Source organism: Patiria miniata, unplaced genomic scaffold (genome assembly GCF_015706575.1).
Source record: "Patiria miniata isolate m_02_andy unplaced genomic scaffold, ASM1570657v1 HiC_scaffold_22, whole genome shotgun sequence".
In the NCBI taxonomy this organism is placed as follows: Eukaryota; Metazoa; Echinodermata; class Asteroidea; order Valvatida; family Asterinidae; genus Patiria; species Patiria miniata.
Window position 1 is genome coordinate 17,470,250 of NW_024037061.1, and position 17,875 is coordinate 17,488,124.

Here is a 17,875-nt window from a genome sequence, read left to right on the forward strand (position 1 = left end):
TAAAAAAGTAAAAGTTACTGGCTTGCTTTCACTTGTATTTTGTGTCGAAAACGGGCCACCATATACTTTTAGACAGCGCCCTCTTGAGATAATTGGGACTTTATGCTGGCCAGGGTCAACAATGTTTATCCCAATAATTTGTACGGAAACGCCGACATAAAGAAAGGAGGATCCAGTCCCGTGATTGCGTAGTCGTATGGCTAAAAAGGTTTGTCTTTATAACTTACCATTCATTTATAAAAATGTAGCTTGGCCTTCTATTTATTTATTGTTGCTGATTGGGGCGAATCTGGGACGGGTAGGCCGTAGGCTTTCTATGTTAAAAACTTATAGGAGGAGGGGGGGGGGGGCGGGGCTGGGGAGAGGTGTTGTATAGTCGTGTTCCCTAACGTGGCGCACTTCGAAGCTTACCCAAATTTCCTCGTGTAGTGTTGCCAAACCTCTTTGTGGACAAACCTCAAATTCATGTAGTGAAATACTGGTACTTTTACCTTATTAATGTTTGCTGTTTAACCTCTGTGAACAATTTCGGTTTCATAAAATTTAAGCCGAAATTAAAAAACGGTGGCGTCCGGAAATTGGGCACAATTTGGCGGAGTGTTCCCTAACGTGGCGCACTTAAATAAATCTCGGAAAATTCCAAATTAACATTTAAGAATTTCTGTAAACTCGATAAATTCTGATAAATCATTATTATCTCTACCTACATACCCAGCCAGATGTTTGTCAAAAAATTATTTTCTTATTTTTCGGGGCATTTTCAAAGGGTTCACTTTGCACTTGAAAATAAAATCGGAAAATCACGCCAAAATAATTTTTTCTTTTAACTTTGTAGCGGGTAAATAAACTCGCGATTTATGAACGGGAGTGTTTATAACTTGATGAAATTTCACTTTCTGTGAAATTTCAGTTAAAACTTTTGCTCTAGCTAGGCGCTACAGGCGAAAAATCGAAGTGCGCCACGTTAGGGGCCGCGCCACGTTAGGGTACATCAACAATACATTAATAACTCATCACAACAAGGGAAAGATTTATGGGAAAGGTCCCAAGGTTCCCATATCTGGCCATCACTTGTCACCCTGTGCACAAACCCTATGGGACTGGTCTAAATTCTAAGTGTTTTCTCAGCTCAGTAAAGATTCAAAATTTGTCCTTGCTTATTTTGACTTTTATCACTTTCTGATGGCTGATAATATATACTGTCGTTTAAGGGAAAAATTACTGATGGCCAGATATGTAAATCTTTCCGATTTCCGTACTACATGTAGGCCACCACCTTTTTCAAACGCCAAAAAGTTGTATCCTTTATGGTTGTTTACTCCACTTTCCCTTCTCTACTCTCATCCTCTCCTTTATTCCTATTAATTATTAATCAGTCATGTCTGTCACTTACTTCATCGAGAATTGAACTTCTGACTCTTGTTTGAAACACAACACTTTTACGGCAGTTGTGTACCTACGGGTGCGGTACCTTTAAGGGAACAAAATCCACTTTTAAATTATTTGACCAACTAAACTAGTTGGCGACATTAAGAACATAAAGGTATATAAAGGGCAGGATTTCGAATTTGGGGGAAATTTGGGGGTAAAGTGACGATGACAACGACAAAACGCAACACGAAAATAAAGAAGGTGATCACTGCACGATGTACCATTTGTACCATGAGCATGCAAGTCACGCTGCACGGCACCAACCGGCCCGTAAACTGCGTAGGAAAATCGTAATTTTTACCCCAAGAAACTGTTCATTCATTGGGCTGGTCACGTGGGAAGATCAGTTCAACAGCAAAATGACAATTTCTTTTGCTAAGTTAATAAAACACCCCCACCATACCAACATCCCTACCCTACTCCATGTCTACCCTGCTGCTCAACCCAATTTCTCTCTACCCCATCCCCACCCCACCGCACCTTCATCATACACTCTTCCAAATCTCAAGCACCCCGTCTTTTGTAAGATTAATTAAACTGAATAAGCCTTCTCCTTTTTCTTTCAGCAGAGGTCTGGTGGTGGGAAATGTAAGTGTTCCTCTGTAAGATTGAAGAAATGTAGCTGAACATAAAGTACGACAGTAAATCCCCAGCTTGTCTATGAAGGTCATTGTGCTGTCTGCTCTCAAGACAAGTACTGGAAACTGCAGCTCAGCTCAGCGAATCAGGTAAGTGGGTCTCTGGTTGGAAAGTTTGGGTAAATAGCAGGTGTCATCAAGTCAATCACACATCGTTCACAAGTCAGTCACAAGTTGAATCATAAGTCACGACAGACGAATGCCTTTGTCAGAGTTCATCTGAACATCTTAATTGTCACTTGACTTAATACTGGATGATTTGTGATTGACTTGTTATGATGACTTGTGATGACTTTTGATGACTTTGGTTGGCTTGTGATGACGTGCGATGACTTGTGACGACTTGCAATGACTTGATGACTTGAGAGGACTTGCGAAGACTTGCGAGGACTTGTGATGACTTGCAATGACTTGTGAAGACTTGCGATGACTTGTGATGGCTTGAGGACTTGTGAGGACTTGTGAGGACTTGTGATGACTTGTGAGGACTTGTGAAGACTTGTGACGATTTGCAATGACTTGATGACTTGTGAGGACTTGTGATGACTTGCAATGACTTGTGAAGACTTGTGATGACTTGCGATGACTTGTGATGACTTGCGATGACATATGATGACTTGCAATGAATTGCAATGAATTGAGAAGATTTGCAAAGACTTGCGATGACTTGCATTGACTTTTGAAGATTTGCGATGACTTGTGATGACTTGTGATAACATCAGATGACTTTTGTTGACTTGTGATGACATGCAATAACTTGCAATGACTTGCGTTGACTTGTGGTGACCTCCGAAGACTTGTAATAACTTGATTTATGCAAAATCTGATATTAACTGTATTATTTGTCCATATTTAATTGATCATGCAGAAATTCAGCAGGAATGTAAATTCAGTTTCATTGTTTTGTTCACAGCAACTATTTACTAGAAGAGGGTATCGAGAGCCAATTAACAGACCAGGATGCGTTCATCAGCCCCTTGGAATTCAACCGGCATGTAGTCCAGACTGCGGCTGATTGCGTGCTGGCCATTCATGCATATCGCAGTGGCAAACTTCTGTTAGGTAAGTAGTTAGGCCACAAAAAAAAAGTCTCCGGTTTCTGGTATGGAGCTTGCCCAAAAAGTGGTAAGGCGACGAGGCTTTTTTTTTTTTTTTTACTTTTTTCTTCTTTAAATGTCGGCTGATGACTGCAAATGGTGCCCGACTAAATTTAGTGCAAAATATATGGGAGTCCAGAGAGGCCACATCAAGCTTATACTCGATCATAACCCCATCTAAAAACACGTTAAAATTGTGCAACAGCAGGATTCCAGTCAAACCAGTGAGTTTGGCAGTTTTTAGACATCATCTTACATTGAATTTTTTTTTTTTTATTTTGCCGACGCGCATGGCTACGGCGACGCGCGCATACCAGAAACCGGAGACTTTGTTTTTTGGGCCTTAGGCTTGTAGTTGTACACCTTCCCATGATCTCTGCAGGATATTTGGAAGCAGAGATGTAGTCGAGTCCGTCACAAGTCCCTGCAAGTCTATCACAAGTCACCCAGTCCAAATTCATATCACAAGCTATTCAAATGAGCTTTAGACAAAGGCATTCCTTTGTTCCACTGTTACTTGTGAGTTGTGACTGTTGCTGTTACGGTTTCTTGGGGGGAGGGGGGTGTCTTCCTTTCTGATTTGCTTCTAGCTTACTTACCAAGCGAATAAACTATGCCTCTGAAACAAAAAGGTTTAAAATGAGATCACACTTTTCATTAACTATGTTTTATGTTTGGTTTCAGAATGTCCCGTGCCTTACTCTATAGTGTTCGGTGGCACCGATGTCAACGAGCACCACAAGATTCATGACAAATTGGTTACCATGACAATGGCAGTCTCAAAGGCCAGGTAAAGCGAGAGACTTTGGACTTGAGTTGCTTTGAGGGGAGGGCAGAGTAAATATCGTAGTGGGTCTACACATGAGATATATAGAGGGCGCTATGTGGCCTATCCATATGGAGGCTTTGGCCCTGATGATAAGGCCAAATAAAAAAAAATAAAGCAGTCTCTTGTCCCCGCCCGCTTCCTTTTTTTTTTATCCCCGCCTCCTTTTTAACTTTTTTAATTCATACATTTAAACATATTTTCTGTTTATTTGTTTCTAACAAAAAATTGCAGCTATGTAGAAATGGAGACGACCCCTGTGGACACAATTTTATATCAGCCAAAGAGTCGAGAAAATGGAAGAATAAATCTGGAATATTGGACAATCCACCATCTTGAGGGGGAAAAAAAACCACCTCCTTTATTTTTCCAAAAAGCCCGGACGAGAAACTGTTTTGGTTTTTTTTACTCAGCCTAATACGACACTGATGTTAAGTGGTAGCATTTCAAAGTCTACCCTCTGTACAAATGGGTGTTGAAAACCAATATCCACTTGATCGTTTTCAAAACACTGTCATGTTGTTATGTTGTTCGTGTGAGAAAACGGCGTGGATAACCCAGGTACTGACATTTATTTATAAAACTTTTCATTGACAGATTTCTAGTGAGCTTTAGTAAGCCCATGCATGACCAGGCCCTTGCATTATGGGTAAGTTGTAAGGGTTTCTGGAAAGAAAAAAGGGAAAAGCAATTTAAGTCTTTAAGGCATACATTTGTAGTTTAAGGATTTGAAGACAAACTCTCTGTCTCACGTAATTTGTTTTGGTCCAGATTTTTATTTATGTCATCTTTCCTCCATTTACAGTCTAATAAGGTAATCTTGGGCTTTAAGTTCAAGGTACACTGCCTTGGTCAAGGCTTTTGTCGATAGTGTCCGTGATGGTATCTGGCCGCTAACATAAACATGAGCCGCGCACTACACACTGTACGAAGCGCGAACAGTGACTTCGCGCATCTACAGCATGCAATCAGCTGGAGAAGAACAAATGATTTGGGACAACGGATCATGTTGGCCTATTTTTTTCTTTATTTTGTTGCCAAATTTATATCAAGTTACATTTAGTTTGCGGATTCCAAACATGTTTGGGAATGTAGCCAGTAGCCAAACTTTCCAGCTCTTTACCCATATAAACATATGAGTGTCCATGACCAAGTACTGCATAATAATCTTATCTGTAATCGTATATGAGATTGTCGCTGGAAATCCAGAGAAAGAAAACGAAGCCAATGCTATCCGTTGTCCCAAGGTGTTTGTTCTTTACCAACTGATTTGCATATTGCAGCCGCATGAGGTCGCTGTTCGTGCTTCCCACATATTGCATGCCATGCATAGCGGGTGGCTTAGTGTACATTGTATATGTAAGAGGCCAGATACCTTCATGGACGTAATCGACGAATACCAGGTTGACTCTTGGTGACTTAACACAATTCAAAGTCAGTAGTTACACCAGTCCATGATAGACTGTAAAGCTAACAAAATACAGTAAACTCCAGCTAAACCGGCACTCTCGGGACCCGAGAATTTGTGACGACTTACGCGAATGCCAATATCTGCTGTAAGGCGTCATTTTGCCGACTTACATGAATGGCCTTTTGCACACATGATTCATTGCACTGATTGGCTTCGATTTGCCCTGGATTATCTCCTTAATGCTTGAGTTGAAACAACGGCTTGAGCGAAATGGCGACTTATAAAAGCTGACTTATAAATAAAAAATTCAATGGAAATGCATTACGGACAATCGGGACTTTAGTCAGACGGTCGACTTGAGCGATTTGACGAGTTGTACAATGTTGGTTTAGCCGGAGTAATATCAACTATGTTTATGATTGATATTTAATTTCAGTTAAATTTTTTTTTTGTAATTTGCAGCCTGATATTGGTGACAAACTCTACACCCTGCCACAAGGTAAGGCTCTGGCTAAAATGAATAAAGTATCAATTACATTTTTTTCAATGCAACATAATGAAGCAGATCTAGTAATTTTTTATAAATTTATAAAAGACAACAAATCATGGTAAGATAATTTTCATTACTTGCTTGGATGGACTTAAAGGCACACCTTCTGTTCACTAGTACAGATATTTTGCCACATCTTTTTCATCCTCCATATCATTTAATCCCATGTCACAATTACAGGAGTTGTAACCTCTCCCTCCAGCCGTTTTGATTTTCACCAGCACCTTCATGTAGCCTGCGGCATTCCTAAGCACAGCAGTGTATTCCTCCTAGTGGCTGGTCTGAGACCAGTCAAGGATCCGTTGTATCTAGTCAACAAATTCTCAGGTATTTCACAAGACTTAAGGATTTTCCTGATTTTCCAGAGTTTAGCCAGGTCTGGACAAAATGTGATTCACATTTTTACACTTGTAAAGCAACAAGTACCAAGTGGTACAACCCACGGCATGGGGGTAGCAACGAGGCTGGGTAACGTGTGAAGACGGCTTTACGGCACTGTCCATGCACCAGGGCAGTGCCGGTACCTCAAGAGTACAGAAAACAAAAAGGAACGGGGCGTGATCTAATAATATGCAAACAGTATGCAAATTAGACGCATGCGCAACAGCGTTTGCAAAACCGGTCTTCGAATGCAAAGCTGTAGTACTTGCAAAGCTGTAATACTCGAGTTGTATGAATACAAATTATGGCCGAGTAAAGTGTCCACTAGCCAACCAACCAACCAACCAACCCACCAACACACCCACCAACGAACCCACCAATGAACCAACATAAGCAGCTCAAGCCCACGGCATGTTTCACACCGCCGTGGCAAAAAGGTAAATAGCATGGTAATTTTTTAATCTAAAAGTTGGAGAAAGAAATTGACTGGAGCCGATTTAGCGGGGTTTGAACCTGCGACCTCCGGATTGCCTGTCCGGTGTTCTACCAACTGAGCTTTCCAGCCCTATGTTGGCGTTCCTTATTTTTGTCAGTGTCTTTGTTCAAGGGGTGCTGGTCAATCTATTAAGCCAGGGATGATATTTTTTTTTTACCTAAAATTACTTTTTCTTTGTAATGGACAAATTCCATGAAGCAGCTATGTGCAGAAATTTGATAACAAAAAAAAAACGGTTATCGGACTAAAGTTCACACCATTATTGCTTGTGACTTTTTCTTAGCTGATTGTTCCTTTTCGTGATAATAAACCTAGCAATAATTATTTTCTTCTTAGCATCTACAGAAAATTGGGCCAAGAATTAAACGAGATTTTTTTCATTTCACTCAGAGTGGCACATGGAGCATGGGAACGTTTATTTGGTGATAATCGGCCCAGAGCTGGATCAACAATTGTCAGAAAAGGTCAAAGCAATTGTCAAAAGGTAACCTTTTATTGAATCTTGATTTTGATATTCAAGTTTATATAATAATAATAATAATAATAATAATAATACCAAGCTTTTGTACGGCGTTCTACAACGATCACAGCGCCTCACAACAAACAGCTTAAACAGTTACTGAAAATTACAAAGAAATCATATACACAAAAAAAAAAACTATTATGCATTGGGAAATAAGTGTGTTTTGAGTAGGCGCTTGAAGATCGCTGTAGACGCAGCTTCCCTGATGTCAACCGGTAGTTGATTCCACAATTTAGGGGCAACAACAGAGAATGAATTTTCACCCGCCTTCTTGTTGGAACGAGGAACAACCAGACGATGTTTCAGGACTCGCCTAAATAGTTGGCGATGATAAAAGCAGGAAAAGTCACTTAATGTGTTTGGACTCGCATAAATAGTTCGCTTAGACACCATGTTGAATATCAGCAGGGTTATTTTGTAGAAAGAGCGCAGGGTTTTGTTTTATGAGGGAAATTATGGGGTAAAACTTCCACAGGCAGAGAATTGTCTGACCTGCTGTGACTCGCACGTCTCTAACCGCTAAAATGGGTAAGAAAGTTGCATTTTCTTCTAAAGTACTTATCAAATATATAGGACTAAAGAGTTAATCTAGATTAAGAAAAACAAAACTTATTGAGGCTGCAAAATTGATCATTCTTTAATTTACTGAGCAGATGTTTCTGTCGTCACTGTGTCTTAAGCTTCATGGAGCAACTCCTTCTTATTGTCAGTGGACAAGTTTTTATGAAAACTGCCCTTCCCCGTCTGCCTGGCACTACCCTGCCGTAACATTGAAATTCCTGACCATGAAAAGTACATCATCATTACGCTTGAGTGATAGAAACTCCCCCATGTTTTTATTGTCAGGTTGCCAGGGGTTGAGGTCTTAGACCCTCTGTCACAGAGTGACTGCCATAGAGCTATGCAGGAGTGCACCGCTGTGGTCAACTCGTCACTGAGTGAAGGCATGCCAGCGGCCATCTTAGAGGTAACCCCAGCGAACCCCTTACACACTTTTCATCATGCATTGCACCATATGCCACCCCTACACACTTCTGTCTATCAAAAGAAGGGTCTCTGGCTTGGATTCTTATTATAGGTCTCTCTCAAAGACGGCCATCTCTGTAGGAGAACTGCAACTGCGTATTTTACGCAATCAAGCACGCATTGCGCAGTGTCGAAAATGTTCCAAACATGCACACTTGTTGCTCGAAATGTGTTACAAATATGACACAGTCGATGCGTGTTATGCAAGTTGATGCTGAAAATGACGATGCACATGGCTGGTCTGTAGGAAATGACGTCATTATTTTGAGAGAGACCTATTGGCATGCAGGCCCCACAGAACTAGTGTACATACCTTCTCAACACACTTTCCATACCATATCAACACACTCTCCATAAATTCTTATCCCACAGTACATTGGCCCATAATTTGTTTTGAGTTGTGACCTTGACTTCGTTATTAATTCAGAACTCCACAGAACAAGGGCAGTGGTAGGTTAAGAGTTAAGGCAGTTTTATTTGTGCACTGTATCGGCAAGTCTTGGTTTTAAACTTGGTTCCTGCACATAATCTTTGCTTTATCCCTGTACCTCGGAATCAAGCTTTACTAATAGTCGCATGTTCAGGTCGTGTTCAATTTGGGTCTTCATGGCTGTGGGTTTTTTATTGCCATATATTTTTGCGAAGATTGTAGCCATAGCTGTACACACCAAACCCATTTTTTTAAAAAACAGCTGCACAAGTCAAGTCTGGATTAAATTTGGTTAAACCCTAACTCAGGTTCACTCAAGCTCTCGTGCATTTAATAGTAGAATGCAAGACGACCGAGTACGCATGTGAAGTTTGGAAACCCAACATAATTACAAATGTACTGACATAAACCACCTTGAGCAGATCCAAAAGAATGCTGCCAGATTTGTCTTTTCCGACTACCGAACAACAACTTGTATCTCACTGCTCATAGAACAACTAAACTGGGATCTACTTTACACCCGACCCCTGATTCAACAATGCACTCTGTACTATAAAATCCACTACAACCTAGACACTATTACATTCCCACAGTGCTTCCTGAATGCTACACATATTTCACAACGTATCGATCATCCACTCAAATGCACCTCTCTAATCATACCAACTATCAATGCATACAAATACGCCTTTTTCCCAAGGACTATGCCAGTTTGGAACAGGCTTCCACCATCTGCCGTCCTACACATATCCCCATCCGTACAGGCCTTCCAAACACCAGCCATCCCTGCCATCAGAGCAATGCAGCCTCTGTATGGCAATATTGTCCTGTAAATGCTTTCTTTCTCTTTCACCTGTAAAAAGTGCACCTTTTTTTTCCTTTTCGTGTTGTTTTCACTTTTGGCACCTTATCCGTCTGGCTGTTGACGTCACCCCTGCACAACATCCCAGTTAGCCCAAATTGGGTTGCGATGGGATGATTTTACCAAGTACCAAGTACCAAACCATTTCTCTTACACTCATTGTGAAGCTACATTTTGACTGTAAATGTTACTGTTATACTGCAGGCCATGGATCTATGTGTACCAGTCATAGCACGTAACATACCGGGTAACCGTACACTCATCACGCACAGACAAACAGGACTGCTATATGATACACCAGAGGTATGTGTGAAATGTGTGTATGTTTGAAGAGAAAAGCTTGAGATTAGGTATGAGATATTTTGATTCCATACCATATTTTTCAGGCGTGCAACTTCTCCTCAGTTCCGCTGATTTCCTCATTTTTTACTTCTCATGAATGCCATTACAAATTGAAAAACACTGTACAAAGTTAATTGTGTGGTTTGGAATTTCCTTGTTTTTTTCTGAATTCTCAGTTGCAATAGAGGTAGTTTTAGGGTCCAGGCCTTGACTCTTCCTTCCTTAAACCTGTGCACTCTGTGCACAGGTGCCCCCTGTATGGTATGAAAGGGAGAGTTATGGGAGATCACTGGGAGAGACATTCCATCGCATTGCTGACGACGCCTGACGCTCATGTGATGAAGACGCTATTGTTTTGTGCGCAATCAGAATAAAATTAGTCGTGCATACTTCCTGCTATACGTGCGTGAATTAGTATTTGCACTTGGTGTCTCTCTTCCACTGAGCTCTTGAAAGTGTTTGAAAAGCGCCCTCTGTTCTTCACGCACAGAGCCCATTACAGTGAAATCTTGATAAGTCTGATAACTCAAAACAACTGTTAAGTCAAACAAAGATTCCATGGCCTTCAGTAGTATAACAATGATATACAATCCTGCTTAACTCAAACCTCTGCTTAAGTCAAATTTTGAACCTGTTCCCTTGAGGTTTGACTTATCAAGATTTTTGTATATAAAAAAAGGATGGACATCAAAGCTTGACCGTTATTTTCAGGAGTTCATCAATTTGGCTGAGGACCTTCTGACATCGCCTGGCCAGCATGCAGCAATCACCAGGCAGGCCAAGGAGTTTGTTGATGCCCACCACTCGCCTCAGAGCGAGAGAACCACGTACGTCAGTCTCGTCAAGAGGATGGCATCGGAGCCAGGATAACCTGGCAGAGCTGTTAGATTCACTGATGACCAATTTGCTATTCCAGAGACTAAAAGACCATATTGTCATCAAGTCATTTTGAAATGTTTCCCAAATATACTGAAATGGGAGTTGTATACCAAGCACTGAGCTAGGCTGTGCTGATTGAGTACTTTAGACCTAACAAAATGGACCCCACATTTTGTAGAATGACCCACATGCAAGAAATATACAAATATTAACAAAACGGTGAAGGCTCTTTTAACAAGTTCTAACAACTTTTCATCAGACATCCTTGTTCAGATACTCAGATTTCTCCCCGTAATTGGAAAACCGTGTCAATGTCTCAGATGTAATTTGAACTGTGTCAGCCTGGATTCAGTGAAATCTCGATAAGTCAAACTCAGATAACTCAAAACAACTGTTAAGCCGAACAAAGTATCCATTCCCTTCAGTTGTATGGCAAATTTGCTTAACTCAAAACTCTGCTCAAGTCAAATTTTGAACCTGTTCCCTTGAGATTTCACTGTATTTGTCAAACTCAGTAAAGGAATGACTTGGTTGCAATTCTGTGAGAAAAAAACTACTTGTGCATTTAGTCTTGAGGCCCGAGCTGAAAAATTTCAAAAATTATTTTTTTCTCTAACATTTGAAGCTTTGGGCTTTTTCCATATAAATATGTTTTCTCATGCTCTTTTCAAAGAAGAAAGCAGCTCATATCAGCTTAGGCCAAGTAAAAAAAACCCCAAAAAACAAACCAGTATCACGTCCCCGCCCGCTTCCTTTCTCCCGCCCGCCTCATTTCCATTTAAAAAAAAATGTTATTGTCACATTTGCAATATATTTGGCACATTTATTGTCTCTGTATTTGTTTTCAGCAAAATTGTAGCTGTGTAGATAGGGTTACAGCTCCTTTGGACGCAATTTTGTATCAGAAAAAAGATTTGAGACAATGGAAGAAAACATTAGCCATCTTGGAAAATCCGCCATCTTGAAAAAAACCCCAAAAACGCCCGCCTCCATTTTCCAAAAAGTCCAGATGAGAATGATAATGAAGATTTATAAAGCATACTTATCCACCTTTTAACAGGCTCAAGGTGCTATAAACACAATTAATCCATTACTCTCTTTTGAATGAGAGATTGAACAAAAAACTCTGCCCACGTACATATTAAAATATAATATTATAAATATTATAACATCTACAAAATGTACTTACAAGTTTTGAAATTTATTTGCAGTTGACAACAATTCAGGCGTATCTTTTATGCATTACGGGTGCTGAAGCAACGCAAAATAAAACCTTTATTTTTTTTCAGAGCATTGAAATAGAAAGGGAAAAAGGAACATTTTCCCTTTAAGTAAAACATACAAATGGAGATTTCGAATATGAAAATGATCAAACATGTTGAAGAGCAACAACTTTAATGTGGCAGTTAAGCCATTAAATACAAATACCAGTTTTTTATGCAATATAAAGATGTCACTAAGTACATTGTAAATATAGCTTATGATTAGTTATGTCATTTTGAGTTATGTCATTTTGTCCGTTGCCAAACCACCTATGCTGCATGTTAGTCACACTAATGGAGATCAGTTAGCCTACCTAAGACGTCTTCTTCACATCTATTTAAACAGCATTACCCAGAAATTGAAATTCAGTACACATTTATGAAATATTTGAGAACATTCAGTAAAACAACAATGATGTCATTGAGGTGGAAGCAATAATTGTTTATTTGTTAGCAGTCCATTTTGATGTAGAATACTGAGAAACTATTTTAAAGTACTGGAACATTTGCGCAATAAATGTCCTTTAAAAAATGAATGTATATTCTTAATTGGTGGCCAAAGATTCTGTGACTGGGAGCAATTAACATCATTCTCGTGTGATTTTTGTTGAGTTTTTTTTCTAACAATTACTTATCTGGAAAGTATCTGAAATTTCATGTATGATTTTCTGTTTATTTGTTTGAAAATGTTTAGTACTTATTGGCATTTCAAATTCAAATGCTTGATTTTCTGTGAATTGTAGTAACATATCTATCTTTTTAAAACAAATTTCCACTGTACATTTCTTTAAAATTACTTGCTTTCAAATTAATATATTTGTAAAGTTCATTTTTAAATTTGTTTCTTGCAGACTAATGCATGTATTTACTCCATGTCATCGCATTATTACTGATGAGGTTGTTTAAAATTACAAGTACTCGACATCTACTTAAAGTGCCTTAATAGGTAGATTTCTATCAAATTAAACAAAGAACTGTAAAACAATAATTGTGTTTATTTATTGTATTGTTTATAATAATTATCCACGGGGCTAACCAATTTGATAATGCTAAAAGAGGAACTTCAAATTGGCAGAGGGCCTTAGTGCTGTCTTTTGCTGAGGGGATTAAAAAAAATAAAGGTCCTAAATTGGCCTTATGCACGATTTGGCCATATTGAATTGAAAGTGAGGTAAAATCTTAATTTTTGGAACTTGCGAAGAGAAATGAAAGCAACTAAACTACTAATTAATTCCAGTCTGCTTCAATGGATACTTTAATATTTGTAATTAAACATCCGCCAATGTTTATAGCCAGATTTATGAAATGAAAGTAAATAAATAAGGCTGCGAAGTTATGCCTGCATAAACAGTCTGGCGCCGTCCCACTCATCATTTAACAATTAGGCCTAATGAAATACATTCAGGGAACTCGACAAAAATGGCCAACTCGTGATGAGGCCCAATTATTCAATATCATAGTACTGGGAGCCTCTATTTCAATGCTTATTTGGGATTCGTCTATGGGCTCCGTGCGCCAAGAGAGGGCGCCTTCCTTGTGTGTGACGCATGTACACCATATACAGGGGATGGTACGGCTGCGCGTCGCAGCAAGATGGCGTCGGTCGGTCACCCCCAACTGTACTTTCTTTGCCGGTAAGGGGGTACTTGTGAACGGAGCGGATACCGAGCTTTTCTAAAGGGTAAAGGTTAGCATTATCAGATACAGAAAATAAAGCCCAACTTCTCTTTTGCCATGAAATAAATGACAACCTTTTTTAATCTAATTGTAAAGGATTGTGGATCTTCGATTGAAAATCACTGTATTCACCCTCCTATGCAAACGTACATTCTCTGTCAAGTTGTCCTTAAGTCAAGATCAGTCAATCCTACATAGAGCAGGAATGACTGGCTGTGACTAGGTCACATTGTCACTTGATACAGCTATGTTTTGACTGTACGTGATTGATAAAACCAGCCTGTTTTTGTCCGTTGACTGAATATGACTAGTCACGGTGCTTGCTCGAAATATGATCTGACTGTTGGTGACTAGCCGGTGAAAAAGGCATGTGAGGGGACGAGGATTGATTGTTTGACTGTGATTGTTCAAACAGCAGGAGGGTCAGTGCAAACGGACACATATTACTGTTTTTTTCCCATTTCAGTTGTTTTATTGCAGTACCGAGAAATCATTTTGATCTTCGACCGTATCAATTAATTAATGTTCCTGTGCTATGTAAGTATATGCTTATATGCCTTACAGTTTATGGACTTATGAAAAGGAAAGTAGCGAATGGCCACTTGCATGGGGCTGCTAAGCACAGATTAAGGAAGCGCAGATGCCGAAATTATTTGCTCAGTAAAAACTAGTTACCATGCAAAAATGTTTATATCGCCTGTGACTCAGTGGTTCTCGGGTTGTGCTAAATATGCAAAAGTCGAATTTCAAATTGGCACTGAAATTGAGGGCCCCAATGCTCTCCTTTGTTGAGAGATTGTTTGGAGATTAAAAAGAAACGTCCTTAATACAATGGCTTAGCACTGAGAGCTTTGGTTCAATTCTAATTTGAATCCTTTGAACATCTTTGTTGCCAACGAGAGAGGGCGCTCAAGGCCACAAACCATCATCAACAGCCTCGTTCCCCATGGGTACGATCGTGCCGCGCCATGTTGGTTGCCAACATGCCTTGCGCAGTGGCGTCGCCAAGGGGGGGCCAGGGGGGGGGGGGGGCACGTGCCCCCCCTGGAAAACCTAGTGCCCCCCCGAGTGCCCCCCATCAAATGCTGGTCCCCCCGCCCCCCCTATCCTCTGCAAAATTCTGCGCGTTGTTAAAATCATTACCTCAAAAATAGCAATTTCTGGAGATATCTTCAGATCGAATTTAGCATCAAATGTGGCACCATTTTGCATCTAGCCCATCCTCCGTATGCGAAAATTTTCCAAAGGGGAGGGGGGTCCTTAGACCCCTCCCCCAGGACAGCGATCCGTATCCACCTAAGTGCCCCCCCCCCCATCAAATGCTGGTGCCCCCCTATCCTCTGCAAAATTCTGCGCGTTGTTAAAATCATTACCTCAAAAATAGCAATTTCTGGAGATATTTTCAGATCGAATTTAGCATCAAATGTGGCACCATTTTGCATCTAGCCCATCCTCCGTATGCGAAAATTTTCCAAAGGGGAGGGGGGCACCCCCTCCCCTTAGACCCCTCCCCCAGGACGGCGATCCGTATCCACCTAAGTGCCCCCCCCCCATCAAATGCTGGTGCCCCCCCCGCCCCCCCCCCCCTGTGTGCCCCCCCCTGTGCCCCCCAGACTGAAAAGTCTGGTGACGCCACTGGCCTTGCGCGTTCTTAACCCCTGGAATTGTGTAATTTATATAGTTGGCACATTAAAATCAGGACTGCAGTCGATGTGTTTAACGCGCGGCGTAGCGCGTTAAAAAATGTGTGTGACTGTCATTGATCTCCGTGTATATGGAGATCAATGGTGACTGTAGAATCAATCCTTTTCAAACATAAGATTTCGGCGTCGCGGTATAGAGCCAGGATTCACATTAAATATAAGTGCCTCTGTCGTCCTTTTACAACACAAGATACATTTTTTGGGGGGCAAACAACGAGGCTTCCATCGTACAGTACGGAAGCTTAAAGTGACCATCCGAGTTTCCATAGTACAGGCATAGCGCAGTCTTGAAAAATAATGTTCGTACGTGACGTACAGGAGATACCAGTTCGTAAAGTGACTGCCTCATCAGTGTGCCTCCTTCACAGACTGCCTTTTGCTGAATTCATCTTTCTTTTCTTGCGATCCCCTTACTTAAGTTGCAATCCCACTAGTCGGAATAAACCAAGCCACAGCTGAGATGCGTGTAATACAGTTATATTTTTTGACATGTGTATAAAAATGAAAGTAAAGCACGACATTTATAGACATGGAAGTTTGCAAGAAATAAGGGAAAATAACATGCACTACATGACGGGGAGCAAAGCGCCCCTCGGAATTTTACAAACACGGCAACAAAGTTGAACAAATTGTAGGCCTAAGTCTGAAAAAAATATAAATAAACGAAAAATAAGAAATGTCCCCTTCAGTAAAATTTTACATTGTGTCATATGAACTATTTACAAATGCATAACACGACAATATTGCTTTAATATTGCTGCTAAATCACTGGATAATAATAGGTCATTTGAAGGCAGAGTGGACCATTTTGCAGCTATCAAAAAAGTAAAAAGCCTACTTGGTTGAAAGATGCGTCAAGTGACATATTTTTGGAAATTTCCGCTTGTAGTTGGTTTTTAATTGGGCGAATCCGTGAATGGGTGCAAGCGTTGACACGACGCACACGCGTGCGCGGCTGCTATTATTCGTCGTTTAATTCAGTGCGTGACATCACGCAGCTACAATCGGCAGGAAATCATGTTCCAGATGCTGATTTCGAAATAGTTTCACGATAGGACGCAATTTAAAAAATGACATGGCAACTTTGGAACTGAAATCGACATCCAGAATATTGTGTTTTCTCAAAAAAATGCACTCACAGAGCTAGAGCCAAACCTTCATCGGGTTAGTTGTTATAAGCGTCCGTCTTTAGATTGTTATCACTTTTGTTACTTTAAAACGAAATATGCACAAAGTGACAAATGGTTCTTGGTCCATTCTACCTTTAAATTTGCCATGAAGAACAGTCAAAGTGAAAATGCAAATCAAAATTGCTCTTGTTGCAGAAAAGCAGCATCATTGTTATCTCATTGCCCAACTTCAGGCATGGAACCCCCACATTCATTTTACCCCCACATTGAATTTATAAAACAATTGTCGAAATATACTCTTTAAAAAAATGGAGGATGAAAGAACGCGATTTTTTATTTTCGAAAGATTACAGTACTACAATTGTGCAAATGGTTGCTTACTCATGAAAATCACACAGGTGATTTTACAAAATGTATATATAACAAAGCATTCTTACGTTCAAAGCATGTTTTATGGTCAACGTGTTTTACCGCAAAGTTAGGTTCCACATTAACACTGCCGTGACCTCATCTTATACATAAACTTGAAAGTTGCCATTGAATATACCCGTTTTGTGTGTTTTAATGACTTTATACATTTCTTTGTATAGACGGTATCATTAAACGGGTGTTACAAAACAACTCTTACTATTACTCAATATACCCAAAGCATTGTTTGTGGATATAAAACTTCATTATGTGGCCTGGCAGATCAATACTACTGCGCCTCGGCAGAAATGTATAGCTGCGCGAATCTGCTAGCGACAAAACAATGACGTGCATTTCATGAACGAGTTCAGAAATCCGTTCAGTAAGTTCCGCACGGTAAGTTCTTTAAGTCTATTTAAAGGTATCGTTCATTGGCATGTCATTCCTCTGTTATAAAATAGCGCACTCAACTGGTTGCGATGTCTAGATCGACAGCCAAGTAGAAATTAGCTTCTATTTTAGAAAATTATGTCAATTTTTTCCGATATGGCGATGCCCATAATCATTTAGTTGAATGATCTCTGTTGAGGCAGACCCCGCCAGGATATGAACACAGAATCCCACGAGGCCGCCCACATACGATTTGTACAAATGAACCATATGTTACATTGATGAAATAATGAATACACCTTAAATTGGTTCAAAACGTTAATCTGCAAAAACGACCCCGCCAGGATTCGAACCTGGAATCCCCTGATTCGTAGTCAGATGCCTTATCCGTTTGGCCACGGGGCCACCCACAT

At 40.2% G+C, this 17,875-nt stretch overlaps 1 protein-coding gene and 1 non-coding gene across 3 annotated transcripts; one reads left to right on the top strand and one right to left on the bottom strand.

Moving 5' to 3' along the window:
* Positions 1-98: 98 nt before the first annotated feature.
* LOC119730391 (glycosyltransferase 1 domain-containing protein 1-like) lies at positions 99-13,136 on the top strand. 2 transcript variants are annotated; one of them, XM_038203261.1, is made up of 11 exons: positions 99-208; positions 1,998-2,159; positions 2,983-3,131; positions 3,851-3,956; positions 4,590-4,641; positions 5,866-5,902; positions 6,134-6,280; positions 7,221-7,314; positions 8,200-8,320; positions 9,876-9,974; positions 10,725-13,136. In XM_038203261.1, exons 2-11 carry the CDS (start codon positions 2,092-2,094, stop codon positions 10,881-10,883), a joined length of 1,032 nt encoding a protein of 343 aa, XP_038059189.1. In that variant the 5' UTR covers positions 99-208; positions 1,998-2,091; the 3' UTR covers positions 10,884-13,136. The 2 variants fall into 2 exon arrangements, with proteins under 2 accessions (XP_038059189.1, XP_038059190.1); XM_038203262.1 differs by having other exon boundaries at positions 106-208; positions 2,001-2,159.
* Positions 13,137-17,794: 4,658 nt separating this feature from the next.
* On the bottom strand, positions 17,795-17,867 carry Trnar-acg. Its single transcript has one exon. It is a non-coding gene; the product is annotated as a tRNA-Arg (tRNA).
* Between the last annotated feature and the right edge of the window lie 8 nt (positions 17,868-17,875).